This window comes from Carettochelys insculpta, chromosome 21 (genome assembly GCF_033958435.1).
Source record: "Carettochelys insculpta isolate YL-2023 chromosome 21, ASM3395843v1, whole genome shotgun sequence".
NCBI lineage: Eukaryota > Metazoa > Chordata > Testudines > Carettochelyidae > Carettochelys > Carettochelys insculpta.
Genome location: NC_134157.1, coordinates 12,104,223 through 12,124,361, shown reverse-complemented (window position 1 = coordinate 12,124,361; position 20,139 = coordinate 12,104,223). Strand labels below are relative to the sequence as shown.

The window sequence follows — 20,139 nt, the reverse complement described above, 5'->3', positions numbered from 1 at the left end:
TATCCCGTGGCAACTTTGAAATATCAAACTTCCAAGTACCAGCATGCCGTTTAGCTGTGGGTACTTCAAAGTGCCTTTACTCCTCAAAATTTTAGGGAGTAAAGGCACTGCAAAGTAGAGTGGGCATGTTGAAGTGCCCACGGTTATACAGCATGCCAGCACTTTGAAGTTTGACACTTTGAAGTTGCCGCAGGGGAGAATTTGCCAAATGAAGTGCTGCAGATGCATCACAGCACTTAATTAGTAATCTCCCATCATCTGATTACCATGCCCCCTTTGAAGAAGGGGGAAAGTGTAGACATAGTCTTATTGTTAATTAAATACCTGTGAGAAATCTGACTTCAACCTGACAAACTTTCACTGCATAAGAAAGTGTGTATCCAGTAGGAAACTGGAGAAGAAAAACTGCAGCAAAAGACTCAGCATAGAGTAAGTAACCTATCCATACAGAAGGAAAATAAACAGAGAAGATTACACTTCAGTTATTGTCTTCATCAACAACCGAAAGCATAAATCCAGGTCTCAGGCTGTGCATACCAAGTGTGAAGCCAAGATCTAAGCTGCCTAGGGCATCTACTCACCAAAAACTTGCTGATCCTCAGGCCCAGTTCCTTCAATGGGGCAGCGACATCTTTATCAGCTTTTACTTTTTCTGCTGAACTTGCACTAAAGAAAGAAAACAAATCTTTTAGTCATGAAAATGCAGTAAAGAGGCAAAACAAAAAAGCTTAATTCCAAAATCAGTGATTGTTCTGTATTTTCTACATTCGACACTAACATTTATCCAGTGCTGTTCATGTTCTTAACTCAATTTTTAAAATAAAAGGAAATATACATGTTTTATTTAAATTATAGTATTTTTCAAAAAGTGTTATTTTTATAAGTTAATTTTTATTTTAGATTTCTTAAAAAAAAAAAATTGTTAAAATTTTTCTGGGTTTTTCTTGTAAATTTTGTAATGGGAATTCCATCAAGTGTATCATTTTCCTTCATCACTACAAGCTCCTTTCAATTCACTATGTTTCAACAAAAAAGGGTTGTAGTTAATTTCGTTTCCAAAAAACATTTTCTTCTAGATTACAAATCTTAAGCACTGATTTAGATGTGGCAAAAGTCCAGATTTCTCCATTTTATCTTTTTTCTGTAAAGTTTATTGATATGCCATCCTATTCCAGGTTCAGCCTATTTTTCTGGCTCATCTTGGTTCAGTCTCTTTCAGCATTCGCTCAGTTACGTCAGTTTTGGGGACCGTACTTGGTTTGGTGATTCTGGCACCTTTGCTGTTTGTTTTTAGGAGAAGCGATCTCATTTCCAGGCACATCCAAACCCATATGGTTTTATGTTATGATTAAAAAAAAGGCTAAATATCGAATTTGGTGATCCTAGTTCTTACAGTTTAGGAACAGTTCTTGAACAAACAGAAAGACAAGCAGACTCACAGAAAAATGCTCTCAGATATGAGATACATACTGTAACCTCAGTGCAGGTCTTTTCTGGCACAATTCATGTCCTATACAATGCAAGGTATGGTTACATCTAAAATAAATACAGACGAATAACCATTCTCACTCAATGTGAGAATCTGGATCTCATTTTGAGAGGATGAAGGGCATGTATACACTTCCAAGTTTGTCGCCAAAAACTGCCTTTTAGCAACCAAACAGTGAGAGCATACACCCTACAATGCAACTTTTGTTGAGGAAAAATGCCCAGTTTAGTAACAAAACACACGTACCCTGTGAGAGACATTTCTGTTTTCCCCCACTTTGTTATCAACAAAGACACAGTGTAGACAGTTCTGTCCAAAGAATTGGTTTCTGCCAGTACACCACAATGCTTGCCTTGATGCCTCTGCTCATTGCTTTTAACTCTCCTACTCAGCAGGCATTCACCCTTCCTCTTTCAAAACTCTGCAAAGTATGTGACAGTTGAGCATGCTGCTCCATTTGGGGAATAAAGAGAAAATTATTTGACTGCTCCTGTTCTACCCTGCATTAGAAACACAGCAGCAGGCAGATGCTGCTGCAGGAAAAGGGGTACAGGATGCTATGCTGGTTTGACATTCCAGAGCACAAAGAGCTCACAAAGCTTCTCATGATGCCACTCCCAGCAGCTAAGCAGGCTGTGGGAAAACTCAGAGAGATTCCCAAGAGGAGCAGGGATTCTATAACACTGTACTGTGGGATAAATACCCAAAGTGCATTGCAATGTAGACATGACCTGTCCACAGAGGGGGCAAGTGTGAACATTCTCAGGCCATTTTTGTTTTGTCAACCTAAGTTTTGATGAGAAAACATGGTAGCGTAAATTTTAATCTCAGTGTCAAGATGAATCATTCCTCTGCATTGACACTTCATCTTAAGGTAACCTATAGGGACACTCTAGATTCTGGTACTTGATTACTTTAGCTTAGCAAAAGGCTGGGATGAACAGGTATCTAATATAAGAATGCATCTGATGAAGTGCATCTTTGCAAACAAAAGCTTATGCTCCAATATATGTTAGTCTGAGGTGCCACAGCGTTTCTCGTTGTTTTAACATAAGCTGGGAGAAGATTAAGAACTATGCGTGATTTCTACACATGGTATTTTCATTGCAAAATAATAACTACAATGAAATACCCCTTCTAAACCTCCCCTCTCTATGTGAATAGCAACCCCCTGCAACCTGGAGGTAACTGGCATAAGAAGGGGGTGGACTCAATTCTGGAGCATCACTGGAAATATTGAGCATGTTCTTCCACTAGCCAGTGCTCATTTAATATTAGGCACTTATCACAGTAGTACCTAGGCCTCTGTTCTCAGATGGTAACATCAATCAATTACTGTACCTGGGAGGTTTGTAGTATGAAAGCCCCTCTAACAGCCTCTGCCAATGTTTGTTTAACTCTGCTGCAATCTGAGCCTATAAAAGAATAAGATAATATTGAATGAACAAATTCCTGACCCTGCCCTATACCAGATTCGTTCAATTTAAACTAAGGAGTGAAATTGCAACAACACACACAGAACACAAGAGCAGCAACACAAGACCAACATGAAGAACATCTGTAATTCAGGCTCTGATTCATAGGGTACATTGTACAAGAAAAAACAGCCTTCTTCTTTGCCTAACTGTGGGAGGGAAAGGGGAAGGAGGAGGCAGCAGGCTAGGCTCAGAAATGGATTTGGATTTCCAACCTCTGGGAACATTCTTGAAATCATGGACTCCATCCCAGGGAGTAAGGAAGAAGATTGCTCCACTCATAAATACCCCAGGCCAGCGAATCTGGAAAGCAGCACTTGTGTCCGCTCCAGAAAGGAAACTGCCTTTGCACAATATACCATTCCAGTGGCACAGCAACTAACAAAAAAGAATAAACAAGGAGACGAAGTAGAGCAGAATGGAGCAAACGACAGCCCGCTGGCTACATACAGCCCTTTGGCCCCTTCAGTCAGAAATGTCTTGCCAGAAAGAGCCAGCCAAACTCCCAGGCAGCATGGCAAGCAGGGCTGACTAATCCCCAGCCATGCCAATGTCTGTCCCACGCCCCCTTCCCGCAGCCTCAGTTCCTGCAGCACCTGGGTGGTGTGATTGCTGCACTGCTAGCCCCAGTGCTCCAGGTGGCATGGCTGCAGGTCTGGCCTGTCAGCACAGCTGCAGCACGGCCAGCTCCAATGCTCAGGGTGGCATTGTAAGGCAGGAAGAGCAGGGGGTAGGGTCTGTATAGAAGGAAAGAGGTCCCAGGAGGTCAGTCAGAGGCCGGGAAGGGAGTGGATACGGGGCAGAGGCCTGACTCCTGGGAGGTCAGGGAGCATGGGGTTTGGATAGGAGGTGGGAACCAGGCCTCACCTGACTGGGGAGGAACAGTCTCCCCCAGCCTTCCCTACTTCACCCTCTGTACAATTTCCATGCACAATGTGGATCTCAGACCAAAAAATTTGCCCACCCCTGAAGCAGAGAATCAAAAAACTCACAGCAGGAATACTTTGGCTGTAAAGAGACAGCAGAGCAGCAAAACACGATTGACTAGCATTCAGCCACTTATGCATAGCACAGAAGATTTATCAGGACACATGTCTGTTCTGTAACAAGTAAAGGTGCCTAGCAAGATCTCTACTTACTGGTTCCCTCAAAGCAGATCTGCCCAACAGAATGGTCCAGAGTTCCCTACTGCTCCTGTAAATAAGAGAAAAAACAAATTATCTCACTAATTTAAACACCATTCAAGGCCGATGTTCAGCCTACACACTTTTAAAATTCGTTTTCACTGACAGCAGATAAAATGGTAAGAGACCATGAGCACACCTACACCAAATAGAAATTACATTTATGTCACCTACTATAGTTGGTTCAAGCCAGTTTTGCTCTAAGGGAACCAAACTAAGCTCATGGAGCTCTTTAATTCAGTTTTGTTCACTGTTGTTCAAAGCTCCCTCCTTGATAGAAACAATAACAAATTAAGATGAACTATTCCACCAATTTCCCAAAAAGCTTTGTCAAACTACTCTGTATATTTTAGCTAACTTGTATGCCTTTTTTGTTTCTGTTTCCCAAACACTCACTGAGAGCACAGAAGTCAGTCTGTGTAAAGAAGCATTTCAGTTCAAACTCTGATCCTACTATGTAGTTGATGGATCTCCATTCCAAACGGCTAAATGTAGTGCCTTGCATGTTGAACAGTTACTCTCTGTTACTGATCCTACTATGTGGATCCCAAAAAGGAAGACGCAACTCTGCAAAATGCCCTGAACAAAATCTATTTACTTAAAATAGCTGTGGGAACAGCAGCCTCTAAAATACTGCTTTCTGGAGTTTAAGGAGTTTATATTCTGACAACAATAACAATGCAATCCCTGTCAGGAGTTAAACTAAACAGAGCCTGTCATGCAAAGTTTGTCTAGGGATGAACAGACAGGTTGTGTGCAATATGTTCATCTGACCTTTTCTGAGATTACCATCTAGAGCAGCGGTTCCCAAACTATGTTGCAGCGGAACACTAGTGTTCCACAAGCTATGGCAAAGTGTTCTGCCACTGAAATTGAGTAATGGCGGTCTCTTCCCCATTCTCAGGGAAAAAATAAACTTGGGGATGTTTGCTGTCATCCCTGCTATATTTGTTTTGTTAATGTCCCACCAACAACCTGTAGGCCACAGGGGGCGCTTGAGGTGGGGGTCAGCCCCCAGAGCCTGGCAAACCCCTGGAATGCCCCATCATCAGGCTGCAGGATGGAGTGGACTGCTGAACGTGGGAGGTAGCCCCAAAGCACCACCCCTCACAGACTCATGAAGGGCGGGGGGAGAAGGCGGCTAGAAGGTGGGGTCAGCCTACAAAGCACTGCCGCACCCCTAACAGGCTACATGATTGGAGAGGCCACTACCCCAAGCAAAGACCCCCTGGAGGGGCTGCAGATCTAGAGATCAGCAGGTTGGCTGCTGCTCCCAGAGTGCTGCCCACCCACAGGCTACAGGCCGGGGGGCAGCTGGACGTTGGGGGCAGCCTGCAGATTCCCACCTCCCACTGGGCAAGCACACACACCCATATCCCTCCCTCCCAGGAGGGCTCACTGGATGGGGAGCACAGCCACAGCCCCCTCAGGAGGAGCTACTGGACAGCGAGAGCTGCCCTGGTCCCCCAGGAGCAGCTGCTGCCAGAGCAGGGCGATCCTCACTGCAAGGAGAGGTCCCGATAACGCCCCCAGCAACTCCCAGCCCCCTGTCCTGAGACCCCATCCTAACTTCTGCAACTCCCACCTGCCTTCATTTCTGCATCCTCATCCCCTGCCTTGTGACCCCACCTTGAGCCCCCACAAACCCTCTGCCCTAAGCGACCTACCCCGGCCCTTCTCATCCCTGAACCCTCACTGTAGCTTTCATTTTTCATTATTTTCGAAAAATACTATCATTGAAAAAAACAATGTACATTTTTCATTTATTCTCAGTAAATTACTTCAATTCAAGAACTGAGCAAGGCCAGATATGTCTGCTAGTCTAGAATAAAACACAGGATTAAAGTGGCACTCTGAAGTTGTCCACACATCCACAGGAATTATTTTGTAAGCCTTAACGAATGAAAAATCTACAGCTTGATTTCCTGCCATTCAAAATAGACCTGGGAAGAGCCCTATTTTGACTTAATTATGGGAATTTCTACATTAACATTTACTGCATGGCAAGTGGGGGTGTAAACTGCCTGCTCTCCAGCATGCTGTACCCTAACTGTCCAAATGGACCTTTCTGCTGAGTACTAAAAGTTCTCTACTGGCTGTGTCTAGACTAGCCCCCAACTTCAAAGGGGGCATGGTAATCAGGGTGTTGGGAGATTACTAATGAAGTGCTGCGGTGCATATGCAGCACTTTATTAGGCTAAATCTCCCCCGCGGCAACTTCAAAGTGCCGGCTTCCATGTAGCTGCGGGTCAGCTGCGAGTACTTCAAAGTGCCCACGCTACGACCTGAGGCACATGCAAGCCAGCACTTCGAAGTTGCTGCGGGGGAGATCTAGCCTAATCAAGTGCTGCATGTGCACCACAGCACTTCATTAGCTATCTCCCAACATCCTAATTACCATGCCCCCTTCCAAGTTGGGGGCTAGTCTAGACACAGCCTACTGTATATTAACATACTGGTTTCAAACCACAATATATCAGTGTGCACACAAGAACTTTTTGCTTGCAGCAGAATGATCCACACAAAGAGTTCAAGCATGGCACTCCGGAACACTACACATTTACATGACAGTGTACTATGCAGTAAGTGTTTATGCAGACACGTACTAAATCTGGAACTGCACTAGAATCAATTGCTAAGGAACATCTCCTGATATGATTAAGCAACAAAATATGGATGCAATCCTTCTGTCCCATATAGGGAATTGAACGACCATAGAGTTCTCCCAAGAAAGGAATCATTGCAATGCAGAGCATCAGTATGGCTGAGGCAATTCTGTCTCATTTCCATTTCTGCCAAAATTTGGATCCACTTACTCAAGTTCTATGGTATTTGATATATGGACTACTCCTTAGCATATATTTATATAGTGCCCAGCACAATGATGGTTCTCTTCCAACTGAGGCCTCAGCAACTAATGTAATGCAAATAATACATAATAAAAATTTTACTTGGAGTACGACTTTCTTTCCATCGAGTTTGGAAGTGTTACAATACCTTTTTCCAGCAAGAATCAAAAGCATTTTCAAAACCAATGAGGACACATTCTGTGCAAAGTGACCCATGAAGCAGTTTATTATTTCAGAGACTCATGGAAATTTAGTGTTCTATTAAAAGTGCAAATCAGCTCCCAGAATATCACACTCATAAAACTATTCCCGAAAAGCAAAAATCTGATCTCTAGCCTCAAGCCTTTGAAAACTTCTGTAGGCTAAAGCACTAAGAACAGACTATACTGTATTATTTTGCAAAGCAAAGTGGATATGTAATTTTTTGTGTCTGTCATACACACAGGAATGTTGTGCACAGACATGCACTACAACTACCCAATCTACATTTCCTCTTTTAGAGATGTGCAACTTTGATGTAAATTGAGATTAAAGTTTGTCAGCAGAACCCTTTTAAACAGTCATTCTATTTTTATTAAACCACACTCACCACTTAGCCTTTTAAAAAGACAGAACAAATGAATCTAAGGAAAATATTAATTCACCATTAGTTCTTATGCCACCTTTCCAAATAGTTTCTTTCACTGGTAAAGAACATATTTCAAACATATTACTTTTCAAAGAATTTAGGAGGGACAGAGACAGATCTATACTGTATTAGAATCATTTTGCATTTGCTCTCCTGTCCAGTTTACATCGCAGTTGGATTGTAATTTATTTGAGATTTTCATGCTAAATGTTTACAAAAACTTGGTGACTGGCACCATTAGGTTGCACCAAACTCCATTCAGACAACTTAATCTTGAGCCTCTGTGCCAGGCTCTCTTATGCCACCACTTCCAGCCCCCTACCTCTTTCAGCTGTACGTGCTCTTAACTCACCAGACTAGAACCCAAGACTCAGATTAAGAGCATCCCAAAACTCTAACGGGAAAGTATCCACTGCAAAATGGGAGGTCTCGCTGGTATGGTTGAGGTACTAAATGTTCAAAATTGTGGCAGTGGCCCTAAGAGATCAGGAACCACTTGTTTTACTACAGAGAGGAGGGAGACTGAGAGGTTTGCATGGAAACTATTTAACTGGGCCATGATTAGTGGTGATAAAAGGCTGAGGTATATATGATATCATTTAATAAAAAGAGATGGCGTTCTGGGGTTGTAGCACCCCACCAGTTCCCCTTCACATGCTCACTAAACAGCAAAAGGTTTCAAACAGGGATGCAATGCATTAATTGAATCCTAAGGGGACAAAGCAAACAAATGGAAGCAGAGTATGGCCCTATGTGGTGGCATCAACAACGCTCCACCCCTCGTAGACCCCTATTTCCAAGGCTTCCTCAATGGAATAAACTTCTTAAACTGCATGTTGATTTCAAGACTCCACGGAGAACCCTTAGTTTTGATGTTGTCAGGCAGGAGGTGAGAAAGTCATCAGCTCAGCTCATCTACAGAGCAGAGGAGCAGAGAGCGGAGGCCGCACGAGTCTGAGGGCACGGGAGGGGTGGGGGGCATTGAAGCAGGAACTCCAGCTTCTTAGAAATGGGCTGCACGCGACCCGATCCGCTGCCTGGGGCTCCAGTGCGTTTGCAGTAGGCGCTGAGGTCTGCTCCAGGGCAGGATTCGCCAAAGAGGAGAGGCGGTCACTGAGACGGGACTCTGCTCGGTGAGTGATCCTAGAGCGGGTCACTGGGATGCGTGGGTTCTCCTGAAGGGGTACAACGTAGGGAGGACCTTCACCTAAGTGGGAGCATTTGACCGGCACGAGTCACGGGGAGGAACCTTTCGGATCGGTAGGGGTCAGTGGGAGGAGCCTCTCGGGGGGAAATCACCAGGACGGTGCACAGACGAAGGCGGCGGCGGCGGCAGCAAGATTTGCCCCTCTCTCCCACCCGCCCCAGTTGCCGTTTCAATACGAGATCCCCGGCCCGGCGCCCAGCCCCGGTGCGGATGAGTGCCGGCCTAGCGGGGAATTCCTTCAGCTGCACCCGCGTTCCCGTACCTCGCACACAGCCCGCCGGCCGCCATCTTCGCTCGCCTCTCACGTGACCCGTGACTCGCAACCCGGCGCGCGACTGTCACCTATACCACGTGACGCGCGCCTTTGCTCTTCTCGCGCCATTTCCGTCACGTGACAGAGGTCCGTAAAATGGCGCTGTCCAGGGAGTTGAGTTTGTGAGGGAGCAGCCATGGGTGGGCGGGTAGGAGAACCTCGCTGATGGTCTTCTGTGGAGTTATACGGGCACCGAGGGAGGTATGGCGCGGTGGCTTTGTGCGAGCCGCGGCGGCTGTGAGGTGCTAACTGCAGGGTAATGTGGGGCTGGTGTGTAGTGAGAAGGGGCTAAGTGCGCTGTGGGGGCTCGTAGCCGCTTTCGGAGCAGGTTGGGGGGTGAAGCTGAATTAGGGGAGTGTAGGGGGAAGGGGAGCCTGTGACGGTGCGAGCTCCTGGGGTTGTTTTGTCTCTTGCACTGGAGCTTTTCTTGATCTCTAGGTAGTTTGTGGATCAATTGGATTTGAACTGGGCTGAGCAGTTCGAGTTCAGCCCCCAACTGCCCTCTGGCTTGAACTCAAGTGAAAGGCTGAGCTGCTGTGGCTTCACCTATTCAGCTGTTTTAGCTGGAGACAGGTAAGCTAACCTACATAAAGAACCCCTTTTCTGGCCTGGAAGACATACACCAATGATGCCCTCTAGAGGCCGCAGAGAAAAAACACAGTGGGGTTTCCAGCTCATGAGGGAGCTCAGTGATTTTATACAGTGATACTTTGTTTTCTTGCACCTTCTAAACTTAGCGTATTGGTTTTTATGCTATCAGTCATGTCTCTGAATGAGCAAACAAAATACGCTTCTGCTTTCTATAGCAGCCATGTCAAACTCATGAACAGACTGACTGATTGTTGTGTGTGTTTTTGTTTTTTTGTTTTTTTTGGCCTGTGATTAGCTGTTAATAAAGCATCTAAGTGCAGCCCTCCTGGTCACACACCCTTCTCTGGCACACATGAACAGCAGGGTGGGACAAACACCAATCCCAGCGCCTCGGGCTGTCCATGTCCGGTGCATGTGTCTTAAAACCCCAGGGAGCCAATGTGTTCTTCTTAATATGCGTGTGCTGGACACGAGCAGCCTCAGGGGGCAGTATTGGTGTTTGTCCCACCCCCTGCCACTTGTGCATGCCAGAGAAGAGTGTGTGACCACTCTAAGGAGAGAAACAGTGAAACCCACATTGGCCAAGGCGGAGAGGGGCTCCTGCCTGGGGCAGCAGTGGGTAGGGAGCCACAGGGGATAGAGCAAGGGTCAGCTGAGGAGCAGGAGGCAGAGTTATATGAGGAGGGGTTGTGGGGGAGACTGTGCAAGCCGCCTGGGGGCAGTGCAAGTCTCAAGGGGCCTGGGGGGTCAGTCTAATAAGGGCAGCGGTGCAATGAGAGCTGCACGGTAATGGGGAGCAGTTCAGGCCTCAAGAGAATGGGGGGATGGTGCAAGGGGGACTGCACTGCTGTGAGGGGGAATACAAGCCCCAAAGGCTATATCTACACTAGAGGGTTTTGTCTACAAAACCCACAGATTGTCCATATTAAAGATGTATTCTGTCAATAGAACTCGGCATTTCTGTCAACAGTCTTCAGCCTCTCCCCCATGAGACAGAACACGTTTCTTGACAGAATCTGTCAACAAAAAAGCCATGTAGATGCTCCAGGGGCCCTCTATTGACAGACAGGGCTTCCGGTTCACCTGGCAGCCCTTTCTGCTCTGCTTCCGATTGACTGTTCTGTCGACAGAGCAGATCAACAGAGCGATTCACTTCCGTCTGTGGCTGCAATCTGTCAACAGAAATCTTGTCATAAGAGATCCTCCAACAGTACAGATCACTGTAGTGCAGATACAGTCTTCCCCTGCCTTATGAGGGTAATTTGTTCCTGAAAAACCCCTCTTAGGGCGACTTCTTGTAAGTTGAAAATGTAATTACCATTCATTTAAATGGGGAAAAAATTTTATGCATTCCTGAGCCCCAAAATGTACACCCATTTATGCTAAAACAATACCAAATCCCATTAAATCCGATGTAAGGGAGCGGGCAGGGCAGAGCAGGGCACAAGGAGGCAGCCCAGTCTGAGCACAGCTTAGGTTAAGTGGGGAGGGGACGTTGCCAGGGTCTGGCTGTGTGGAGAGCTAGGCAGGTACAGGGGGCCCCTGGCTGGTTAGGGGCACTGCCTCTCTCGTGCGGGGCTGCGCAGCGGAGAGGCCCTGCCAGCGGCAGCCAAGGCGGCAGTGGCGGGCAAGCTAGGCACTAAATGTGAGGGAGCTCCACAGATGGTGAGCAGTGCCCAAGGCACAGTTGCCATCATCTGGGCAGAGTGGTCTCCACCATGCCAGCGTGGCCCAGGGCTGGAGTTATCAACTGGCTGGTCAGCCTCAGCCTAGCCCCAGTGAGCAACACTGGCAGCCAGATAGCCTGGTCCTGGGCTGGCCTCAGGAACCACCCCTGCTGTGAGCCTCCATGCTTCACCACCCTTTTCCCTGACTCCTGCAACCACACCGTCCCCCCCTCCAATACACCAACAGCCCCTCATCCTGACAGACCTGAGCAACACCAGGTAAATCTTCTAGCATTACATATGTGACAGTGCTTTGGGTAGCATCATCTTTCACTTTTACACTGCAGTACTGGAGAGAAAACATTATTAAAATGGGATACTGACTGTAAATATACAGAAAATCAGAAGAAAGGGGTTGGGGACAAGTGGAAGACCTGAAACTACTCTTTAATTTTTTTTTTTTTTCATTGACCAGTTTGAAAGTTGACATTGTCAATTTCTTCTACAGGAGTGGTCCATTCTACATTGTTTTCCTTATGATTTGTTTTGTGTTTCAGTTACTTTGTGCCCAGGTTTTGTAGGGAGGTTGTTTTTTATGGTTAAACTTTTAAAAAGAGCAAATGTTTTATGGTGGAAACTGTGTGGTTGGTTCTATCAATAACATGATTGCTCATGTTACATGCATCTTTTTATCTTTCATGTTATTTTCTATACCACCATGATAGGTAAGTACATTAATTTCACTTAATTCTGTAACTAATTCATGACCAAATTCTTTAGTCTGTATACAGAGATGCCCTTTCCAAAGCAGTTCTTGTGAGTGCTGCTACTTAGTGTTTGCATAAACTCTGCAAAATTATAAAGAATTCCTTCCACACTTTTAGAGGAACAGGAAAAACCTGGCACTGGAATAGAAGTATTTAGTATTTGCATATGAACAAAAATCCTGTGAGATTTGTTTGTGGTATTGCAAGCTCAGTTTTCTGATTCTTGGAAACAGTGGAAAATGTTGGTTGACTTATTTCATTCTTAAATAATAAACAGTCCTGTAGCACCTTAAAGACTTACCCATGAAAGGTCATTACCTAATTAATAAATTTGTAAGACCCACTTCCCCAAAAGTCTCATCTACTACATTTATGAGTTTTAAGGTGCTACAGAACTGCTTGTTTGTGAATCTACAGGCTAACATGGCTACTCCTCTGAGTTAATTTTCTTCTTGATTTTATTTTTCTTGTCACAGGAATCAAAGCTTTCAACTCAACTTAAATTGAATAATAAGAAGGAGACCTCAGGAGTTCTAGTAGTCTCTTTAATTTTATTATTTGTTTATTTTTATAGGCATTGCAATAGGATGAAGTGAACTTTTACTCATGGACCAAGGACTATATTGAAAATTTTGGGATCTGACAGTTGTAAAGATTGTGAAATCTCAGAATGCAGGTGATTGGAACCATGTTAAACAAAGCAGTGCTTTTGGAATCCCTGATTGTGTTCATCATTGTGTTGTGTGTGCACACAGTAGTTTGGGACCGGTATTCCTGGTGTGCTATTGCCCTTGCCATTCAAGCTTTTTATGTCCAATTTAAATGGGACCATCTACTCCGACTAGGTGGGGCCGTATTCCATTTTCGAACAACAGCAAACAGTGGCCTCCTACCAGCTAGTATGGTCATCCCACTCCTGGGGATTGTGATGAAGGAGAGATGCAAGGCTGCCGGCATTGTGTATTTTGAACGTTTTGGTATAGTTGTGGCATCCACGGGTATGGTGGTTGCCCTCTTCCTATCTGTAATTGCAGTTGGCATCACAAGGCCTGTGCCAACTAACACCTGCATCCTTTCAGGTTTTGCTGGTAGTATAATCCTCTACACCATGAAGTATTCTTTGACTGTTTCTGAAGTGATAGAGGTTCTGGAAGTGCTGCTTATTTTTGTCTACCTCAGTATGATCTTGCTCTATCTCTTGCCTCGATGTTTTACTCCTGGGGAAGCATTACTAGTCCTTGGGGGTATAAGTTTCATCCTCAACCAGCTCATTAAACGCTCACTAAACGTGATAGAGGGCAGAGGGGATCCTGTCGATTTCATCCTCCTAGTGGCAGTGGCTGGGGTGGTCCTTCTTGGAATTTTCTTCACTGCTCTCTTCTTCTTCATGGATTCGGGAACCTGGACCTCCTCCATGTTTTTCCACATGATGACGGCAGTGCTGGGCCTGGGGGTCCTCATGCCTTGGCTTTACCATCTGATCCGAAGAAATCCCCTGCTCTGGCTCCTCCAGTTTCTGGTTCAGACACAGACACGAGTTTACCTCCTTGTTTATTGGACCCTGTTGGCTGCCTCTGCATGCATGGTTGTCCTGTACCAGAATTTCAAAAGATCATCTGAATCTAAAAAGCACCAAGCTTCAACCATAACCAGAAAATACTTCCACTTCATTGTGGTGGCTACTTACATCCCTGGGCTAATTTATGACCACCAGCTTCTCTACATTGCTGCAGTTCTATGTTTGGTAGTGTTTATCCTCTTAGAGTACATACGATACTTCAGGATCAAACCATTTGGCCAAACACTTAGGCATTTGCTAACTCTCTTTTTGGATGAACGAGATAGTGGACCTCTGATCTTGACTCACATTTACCTACTTCTTGGAATGTCCCTTCCAGTGTGGTTATTCCCCAGGCCTTGTGCTACCAAAGGTGCCTTGGCTGGAGCAGGAGCCTTGGTTCCCTACGCCGGGGTACTGGCAGTAGGGGTGGGAGACACGATAGCCTCAGTTTTTGGCAGTACAATAGGGGAAATCAAATGGCCTGGCACAAAGAAGACATTTGAAGGGACAATGACTGCCATCTTTGCTCAAGTCATTGCTGTGGCTCTTATTCTGATCTTTGATGGCAGAGTGAACTTGAATACCAGCTATGCCTGGATTTTGGGGTCCATCAGTTTAGTTTCCCTTTTGGAAGCCTATACTACCCAAATAGACAATCTGCTCTTACCTCTCTACCTCCAGATACTGCTCATGGCTTAGAGACCTTGCCAGGAACAGAGCCTTCCTTTCTAGCTAAGTGTGGTAATGAGCCACACATCTTGTTGGCTCTGCTGAGCTCTCAGTTGGGTATGAAGTGCTGCATTTGGTAAAAGCTCTTCATCTCTTAATTTACAATAAAAGTAAAGGCTGCTGTTTGGTTTTTGTTATTTAATAGGTAAAGCAGCACTAATCATTGCATCCTCTGAAAGGAGTAACAGGAAACCATCCCCTTGATAATGTGATTTCATATAGCTGACTATGCTGAATTAAATATACTGTCATAGTGATTTTGTTTCCAGGTCTCTTTCGATGTACTGAAGCAGAAGAGTTGGGAGAGGTGAATTCACAAGAAGGGAGCAGAATAGTCATTGCATTCCTGGTTTCATCATTTTGAAAGTTTTGAACAGGCATGATTAATCAGTTGTGTGCAGTGTTATAGCCATATTGGTCCCAGGATATTTCAGAAAAAAGGCAGATGCGGTAATGTCATTTATTAGACTACTTTCTGTTGGTGAGAGAGACAAGCTTTCAAGCTACAGAGAGCTTTTCTGGTATGCTGAAGGGAATCTCAAGAAGAACTCCAAGTTGCTCCAAATCTTGTTTCTCTTTCCAACAAAAAGTTGGTCCAATATTTATTGGACCCCCACCTAGTCTTTCTCATTTCACCAGTGCAGGCTCCTACACAGGTACTGTACTTGCTTGCCATTGGGTTGAGTCCTACTGTCTTGTATTATTGCACATGTGAATTCTGCCTCTTTCAATGAAACCATGTTATTGCAGTGAGGGCATGCATCACTTGTGCCACAGGAACAGATGGATGAAAACCATCACATTGGCTGTCATTTCCTTATGCAAAATTAGAAGGTCTCTGCCAAGTAGATTAAAAGCAGAACTGATGCTGTTTAAAATAATTTCAAATAACAGATGGTGTCAAACTTCACTGATATTAGGAACATGGCTAGATAGGCTTGTATTGTGAAAACAATAGCCTTTGTGGCTAAAATTTTGATTTAGGGGGTAGTTCTTTGGAATAAACCAAGTTCCACCTTTTTCATGCTCTTGATTTCTTTAAATTATATTGAATAAAACAAGTTTATATGTTATGGTGGGTTCAGTCACAGAGACTCTTTGGGACTCTCACATGATTTGCTGAAAGACCCTTGAGCCAGCCTTCCTGCCTTGCAGGGTATCCTGCCTCCAGCACTGATGTAGAGATGGGGTCATAGCCTTATGCAATGTAATAGACACTGAGAACGAATCAGTTCTGGGAAGGCTCCCCCAAAGGGACGGGCTTCAGCACCCAAATGCACTACCCCCGTGGGACTTGAACCCCAGATAAATCTGTCTGTCTTACGTTGGTCAAGTTCATATTGTTCATCTCTTTATTCAAGATAGAGAGACTTGTACATCTCTCTCTCTCTCTCTCTCCAAGGTGTAAGTTATTTACAGTGGGTTTATTATTAATAAAATCAAATCACTTGCCTGTTTTTCTGCCTCTTCCTCCCTTTTGTGGTGTACCTGATAAGGTATTTGCTTGCAAGCATTCTTGTTTGATTCCAATTCCTACTACAGGAGAGATGGATGGTGCAAGCATCCAATAACTCTTGTCAACACTGAATCCAGCATTTTGCACACCTAAGTAATTCTCCCATCCTAGCTGTGAGATGGCAGAGGACCTGCTTTCTATGTCTTCAAATCACATTGGGCAGAGCACAAAAGGGAAAGGAGATATGAACCAATTGTCTTAGCAAGAAACTGCTACTTTAAAAAAAGTTATTGGAAAGTTAGCATCTTTTTCCCACAGTAAAGAAGAAAAAGTCTTGGGCTATGTCTGTGCTAGACTAAGGAAGTCGACTACAGATATGCAATTTTAGCTACAGCAGTTGTATAGCTAAAATTGACATGCATACACTCGGCTAACTTGGCTATTTATGTAGCCAAGTTTCTCCCATTGACCTCTCTTACCCCTCATGTCTCACAAGAGGTACAGAGTCAACTGCGACTTTTGAGATGTTGATTTGGCACATCTCTACTACATGCACAAAATTGAACCCCAGAAGATCAACCATGATCTTCCAGGGTAGTATAGACCTGCCGTAAGCTACCATCCAACCTGCATTTAGCTCTTGGTAACAAAGCATTCAGGTGATGGTTGAGATATAGCACTAGAGCCATAATGTGAAGCACCAGAATGGAAAGGTACTCTTTGTCCCCTGCTTATTGACATCAGAACCATGTCTGAAAAAGGAAAGATTAGACTTGTTTCTAATAGCCTTGCTGAATCTGACTACCATTAGCACTGTTATTCCTATTTAGCGTACTCATTTTTGCTATGGCAGTGATTTCAGGTGCATCAAAAATCCTGTTTGACCTACAGAACTTGTTTTAGCTGCTCAGTTTAAAACTAACAGGCAGTCCTGTAGCATGTTAACGACTAATATGTTTATTAGGTAATGAGCTTTGGTGGGTAAGACCAACTTCCTCAGATTTGGAGTAGGCAATTACAATCCAGGGTTTATATAGGGGGTGTTTACCTGACACTAATAGGACCAATAGAAGCAAATTAAGTGGTATGTGTGCTATTCCTGCAAATATCAAAGGTGGAAAAAATGCCCTTATAATGCATAAGATAATTGAGATCCATGTTAAGGCCTGATTTAAAAGTGTAAAATTTGCAAATGAATTCCAATTCAGATGACCCTCTGTAATGTTACAGTAAAATCCTTTTGTAGAAGAATGGCTACTTTTAAACCCTTCATTGAATGTCGGGGAAGTTAAAGTGTTCCCCTATAGGTGTATGTGTATTCCAGTTCCTGATGTTGGATTTATGTCCATTCAGCCTTTGGCACGGAGACTGTCCAATATGTCCAAAGTACATGGCAGAGGGACATTGCTGGCACATGATGGCATATATCACGTTAGTGGATGTGCAGGTGTGTGAACTCTTAATGGTGTGGCTGATGTGGTTGTGTTCAGTGATAGTGTCACTAGTGTAGATACATCTACAGAGCTGGAAATTTAAAAATAAACGATATGTCTAATTTTCATTTAAAATAAAGGGTTAACCTAAATTTCTACAGTTGAGTTTAAAACCTTTAAATCATGTTGAAATGCTAAAATTAATGCATAGTTGCAACAAAATCTTTTGATTTTAATGTTGAATAGTAACAAGTAAGCCGTGCTAGTCTATATGCTATCAAAACAAAAAGCAGTCAAGTAGCACTTTAAAGACTAGCAAAATATTTTATTAGGTGAGCTTTCGTGGGACAGACCCACTTCTTCAGACCATATCCAGACCAGAACAGACTCAATATTTAAGACACAGAGAACCAAAAACAGTAAGCAAGGAGGACAAATCAGAAAAAGATAATCAAGGTGAGCAAATCAGAGAGTGGAGGGGTGGGGGGGAAGATCAAGAATTAGATTAAGTATGCAGACGAGCCCCTATAGTGACTCAGAAAGTTCACATCCTGATTTAAACCATGTGTTAATGTTCCAAATTGGAATATAATTTATATTCAAATATATATAATGTATATAATATAATATAATTCCCATCAGCTCATGGGAATAAGGGGACTTCGAAGTAGGCAGCGTCCTTTCGAAAAGGAGCCACGTCTGGACGAGACACGTGGCGGCAAGCCACGTCAATTTCAAAGCGCTGTGGCCGCCCGCATGCTAATGAAGCGCTGAATATGCATTTCAGCGCTTCATTAGTAAACTTCAAAATGGCCATTTGCGTGGCCATTTTGAAGTTTGGGACTCGTGTAGACACGGCTGAAGTTTCGCTGAAAAAAATTCACCCATGGAGACTGAATTAATAAAATTTATTGCTACTACTTAGTCTTTTTTCCTACTGTATTATATTTACATACATGTCTAGAGCTCCTGATGCCTGCATAATCCCTGTTTTTATATTGCCACCAGTGTTATACACCTTCCAATCCCCCTTCCTCTAGTCTGCATGTTGCTTTTTATTTTGTCTCAATGTTTGATAGCTCAAAACATAAAACTGATATTACACATTCAAAGGTTATAAATGGGAGGGAAAGTTGGATGGTAGGAATGAGAACCAAGACCCCAGGGATTTTGTTCCCAAAACTGCTGTATGATCTGGGGTAAGTCCTTTAGAACTAACACCCACTTTGTGCTTCAGTTTACCCACCTGGAAAGCTAGGATAGTATCTCCTATGGGTACTGTGAATATTCATTATTTCATGTCTGTAAAACATTCAGATCTGTGCTGGGAAAGTACTTGCCCAAGTGTTAAGTAATACTGCTCCCTGTCACTGAATTCATAACTATGAACTGAACTACTTGTCCATCCCTGTAATGATTCTGGGACATTGGCTTTTGTGGGTGGGTCAGATATATAACATACTGGTGAAATGAAAATTTATGAAGTGTATTTCTAGTTTTATGTATGGATACTTCAAAGAATAGCTATTCATGCTATAATTAAATATATATTTAACTGCATCCCATGTTATTTGTTATAAAATGTATTCTGCCACAACTGAAACTGAAGAAAAGTCCTCTCTCTCTCTCTATTTAGAAACTCTTCATATATGTGCTGAAAAAAATTAGACTATTCACTGATCATGCTAGAAAGGTACAATGGACTTTGTCACATATTTAAAGAGGCTTATATAGAATAGTCAGATATATGGACTGCATCAGTGATACTTCCTAGAAGGGTAAAATATATGGTTTTTTTTCTAGCATCTGTTCTGCATGCTGGAGAGTTAAAAGCACAATCCAGGTATGTCTTTGCTCCCAAGTGTTGTGGTCTAACATTTTTGGAAGTTTCTAGGACAGTCATCTTCAGACAATGGAGAAATTACATTTGTATTTTTATTCTTGATATTCCCACATTTCATTAACTTCATCAAGCATGAAAAGTTATTCAGTTATCCTTGAAAATGTGTGCAGTAAAGATTAAAAAGCTAGGGGATAGTCTTATCTCCTCATATGCCACTTCAGTGTTCCCTGTAAGCTGAGCACTTTGGCAGCCACCCAGGAGAGATTCAGATGCCACCCAGGTGATTAGTAGAGTGTCCACAGCTGGCAGCATGTGTTGCTACTGGTGTTGCACAGCCACACATGCCAATGCACAAAGTTTATTGCACACATTCGTCACTTCCAAAAGACTGTACACCTGAGGGTAATACAACAGAGATGAAATAAAACAAATTTTCCTGGCTGGAGCTGTTCAGGGGAAGAATACTGAGATCTGGAGTATAGTAAACCCCCAATATGCACAATTTTGACTTGCACTGAACCAGCTGGGGCAGCACAGCTTCCTCCCAGCTCCCTGCCACTCAGTGAGCGAGGAACTGACCAGCGCTGGTGCACTGGTCAGTTTACCGGCTTCCACAAGACCAGGGGAGTGGGAAGCCAGGCTGCCACCTATTTCCTGGCTCCCCCCTGACTTGCACAAAATTTGAGTTATATGAGGATGAACAGGAGGCACAACCCTAGCATAACTCAGGGGACTACTGTACTGTGAAAGGAGGTGCCTGACCTACAGTAGAGGCACAAAACCCCCTTAATAATTAGTTCTATGACTAAAATCTTCCCCTCAAAAGCATTTTTTAGGTGTTTGTCCTTACTATAACAGCAACAAAGGGTCCTGTGGCACCTTACAGACTAACAGAAAAGTTTTGAGCATGAGCTTTCATGAGCACAGACTCACTTCAGCAGATGCTG

The 20,139-nt window shown here is 43.9% G+C and overlaps 2 protein-coding genes across 9 annotated transcripts in view; one reads left to right on the top strand and one right to left on the bottom strand.

Moving 5' to 3' along the window:
• NUP188 (nucleoporin 188) overlaps positions 1–9,120 on the bottom strand; it is a 70,434-nt gene extending 61,314 nt beyond the window's left edge. For 3 of the 4 annotated variants that reach the window (XM_075015259.1, XM_075015261.1, XM_075015262.1), the window contains exons 1-4: positions 9,095–9,120; positions 4,104–4,158; positions 2,831–2,904; positions 582–666 (exon numbers count right to left, since the gene is read on the bottom strand). In XM_075015259.1, the coding sequence (XP_074871360.1) occupies positions 582–666; positions 2,831–2,904; positions 4,104–4,158; positions 9,095–9,120 (240 nt within the window). Of the gene's footprint in view, positions 1–581; positions 667–2,830; positions 2,905–3,179; positions 3,343–4,103; positions 4,159–9,094 lie in introns of all 4 variants that reach the window. The other variant, XM_075015260.1, reaches the window with a different exon arrangement.
• Positions 9,121–9,242: 122 nt separating this feature from the next.
• Positions 9,243–20,139, top strand: part of DOLK (dolichol kinase) — a 62,356-nt gene continuing 51,459 nt past the window's right edge. For 4 of the 5 annotated variants that reach the window (XR_012648377.1, XR_012648374.1, XR_012648375.1 and 1 more), the window contains exons 1-3: positions 9,243–9,346; positions 9,584–9,718; positions 12,745–12,846. Coding sequence is in view for 1 of the 5 variants with exons in the window: in XM_075015638.1 (XP_074871739.1) it covers positions 12,841–14,430 (1,590 nt within the window). In the remaining 4 variants the exon portion in view is untranslated. Of the gene's footprint in view, positions 9,347–9,583; positions 9,719–12,744; positions 17,364–20,139 lie in introns of all 5 variants that reach the window. The other variant, XM_075015638.1, reaches the window with a different exon arrangement.